Source organism: Merops nubicus, unplaced genomic scaffold (assembly GCF_000691845.1).
Source record: "Merops nubicus isolate BGI_N331 unplaced genomic scaffold, ASM69184v1 scaffold35918, whole genome shotgun sequence".
Taxonomy (NCBI): domain Eukaryota; kingdom Metazoa; phylum Chordata; class Aves; order Coraciiformes; family Meropidae; genus Merops; species Merops nubicus.
In genome coordinates this window covers 1,379-3,038 of record NW_008626985.1, presented here as the reverse complement: position 1 = coordinate 3,038, position 1,660 = coordinate 1,379, and the positions used below count along the sequence as shown (strand labels likewise).

At 54.4% G+C, this 1,660-nt stretch overlaps 1 protein-coding gene across 1 annotated transcript in view; it reads left to right on the top strand.

Moving 5' to 3' along the window:
- The window catches only part of MRTO4 (mRNA turnover 4 homolog (S. cerevisiae)), a gene marked incomplete at its 5' end in the record, with an annotated part of 2,491 nt that overhangs the window by 604 nt on the left and 227 nt on the right, over positions 1-1,660 (top strand). The window contains 3 exons of the mRNA XM_008946178.1: positions 303-370; positions 583-734; positions 1,282-1,358. Of these exons, the coding sequence (XP_008944426.1) occupies positions 303-370; positions 583-734; positions 1,282-1,358 (297 nt within the window). The remainder of the gene's footprint in view (positions 1-302; positions 371-582; positions 735-1,281; positions 1,359-1,660) is intronic.

Sequence of the window (1,660 nt, the reverse complement as noted above, 5' to 3'; positions counted from 1 at the left end):
CCCTAGTCCTGCTGGCCACACTGGTGCTGATCCAGGCCAGGATGCTGGTGGCCTTCCTGGCCACCTGGGCACACACTGTCCCATCTCCTGCTGCCTGTTGACCAACACACCCAGGTCCTTTTCCACCACAGAACAAATGTCAGGGAACAAAAGCTTCCTTGGGTCCCATTTCTGTGGGGGTTTAATCAGACCCATCCACACCCCAACACAGGAGCTCTGTTGTTAGCAGAGCTCTTGGAGCTGTAGAGGGCTGGCCCCAGAAGACAAATCCCTGCGTGGTGCCCAAGTCCTGTTTCTTCCAGGTCAGCAAACACCTGAGAGGTGAAGTTGGTCTCCTGTTCACCAACCGCACCAAGGAGGAGGTGGATGAGTGAGTACTGGCAGCTGGGGAGCTGGATTCTGAACTGCTGAGCAGCTTCTTCTCCACTCAGCTCCTTCCCTTGCTGGTGTTTCCCTTCCAGCAGGGATGACACCACTGCTCTCATTTTTCTCTGCCACCCCCGTGACAGTGGGGACAGGTTACGGTGGGTTTGGCCCAGGGGTTGATCTTTCCACAGCCAAAGCTCTGGTTGCCCCTCTCAGGTGGTTCTCCAAATTCAGAGAGCTGGACTTTGCCCGGGCGGGGAACAAGGCGACGTGCACGGTGAGCCTGGACACGGGGCCCCTGGAGCAGTTCCCCCACTCCATGGAGCCTCAGCTGCGGCAGCTGGGGCTGCCCACGGCCCTGAAGAAAGGTGTGTGAGGGCATGGGCTGCTTCTCTGCACAGAGAGCTGCTAAGGGGAATGCTAAATAATCACTTTTCAGCTCAAATCCAACCCTTCCCTCAGCACTGCCAGGTCCCCACTGCCCCGTGTCCCTCACACCACATCTCCACAGCTTGGAAACCTCTCTAGGGGTGGGGACTCCACCACTGCCCTGGGCAGCCCTTTAGGGGAAGAAATCTTCCCTCATGTCCCACCTAAACCTCCCCTGGTGCAGCTTGAGGCTGTTTCCTCTTGTGCTATCAAAGGAACGTCAGTATCTTGCACCATTCTTCCCAACCTGATGTCAAAGGATGAGTAAAACAACCAACTTTCTACACAGTACTGGCCTTTCTCAGTGGAAACAACTCAGCCAGCATGCTCAGAAAACAGAATTGGGGTTGTCTTTTGACCCAGCTCCTTGGGCTGTACAGTATTTGCACAGGAAGGCAGGAGCCACACAGGGTGGTATGTGAGGGAGTTGTAGCTCAGGCCTATCCAGCACTTGGGAGCCTTTCTCAAGAGCCTTTTTTCCTGCAGGAGTGGTGACACTGCTTTCAGATTATGAAGTCTGCAAAGAAGGGGATGTTCTCACACCAGAACAAGCCCGTGTCCTGGTGAGTGAGGTCCTGAGCAAGGCAGCTGCCTGAGCCCCTCTCCCCCCAGTGCAGCATAACCAACTCTTGGGTTTAAATCCCCTGGAGGATCCGAGTTCTCCTTCTGGGTGTCAATCAGAGGGGTGCAGCAAACATCCTTAAGTGTTCCTGACATGACTGCTGAAACTCTGCAGCTGTGTTTTGGCTTCTGCTTTGCTGCAGTTCCCATTTGGAAGCAGTACTTAAAAAGATCTGGAACTTACACAAAATCTGGAAGTAGTATTTACACAGAAAGTGTTTTGCCAGGCTGGCCGTGGAGCCAG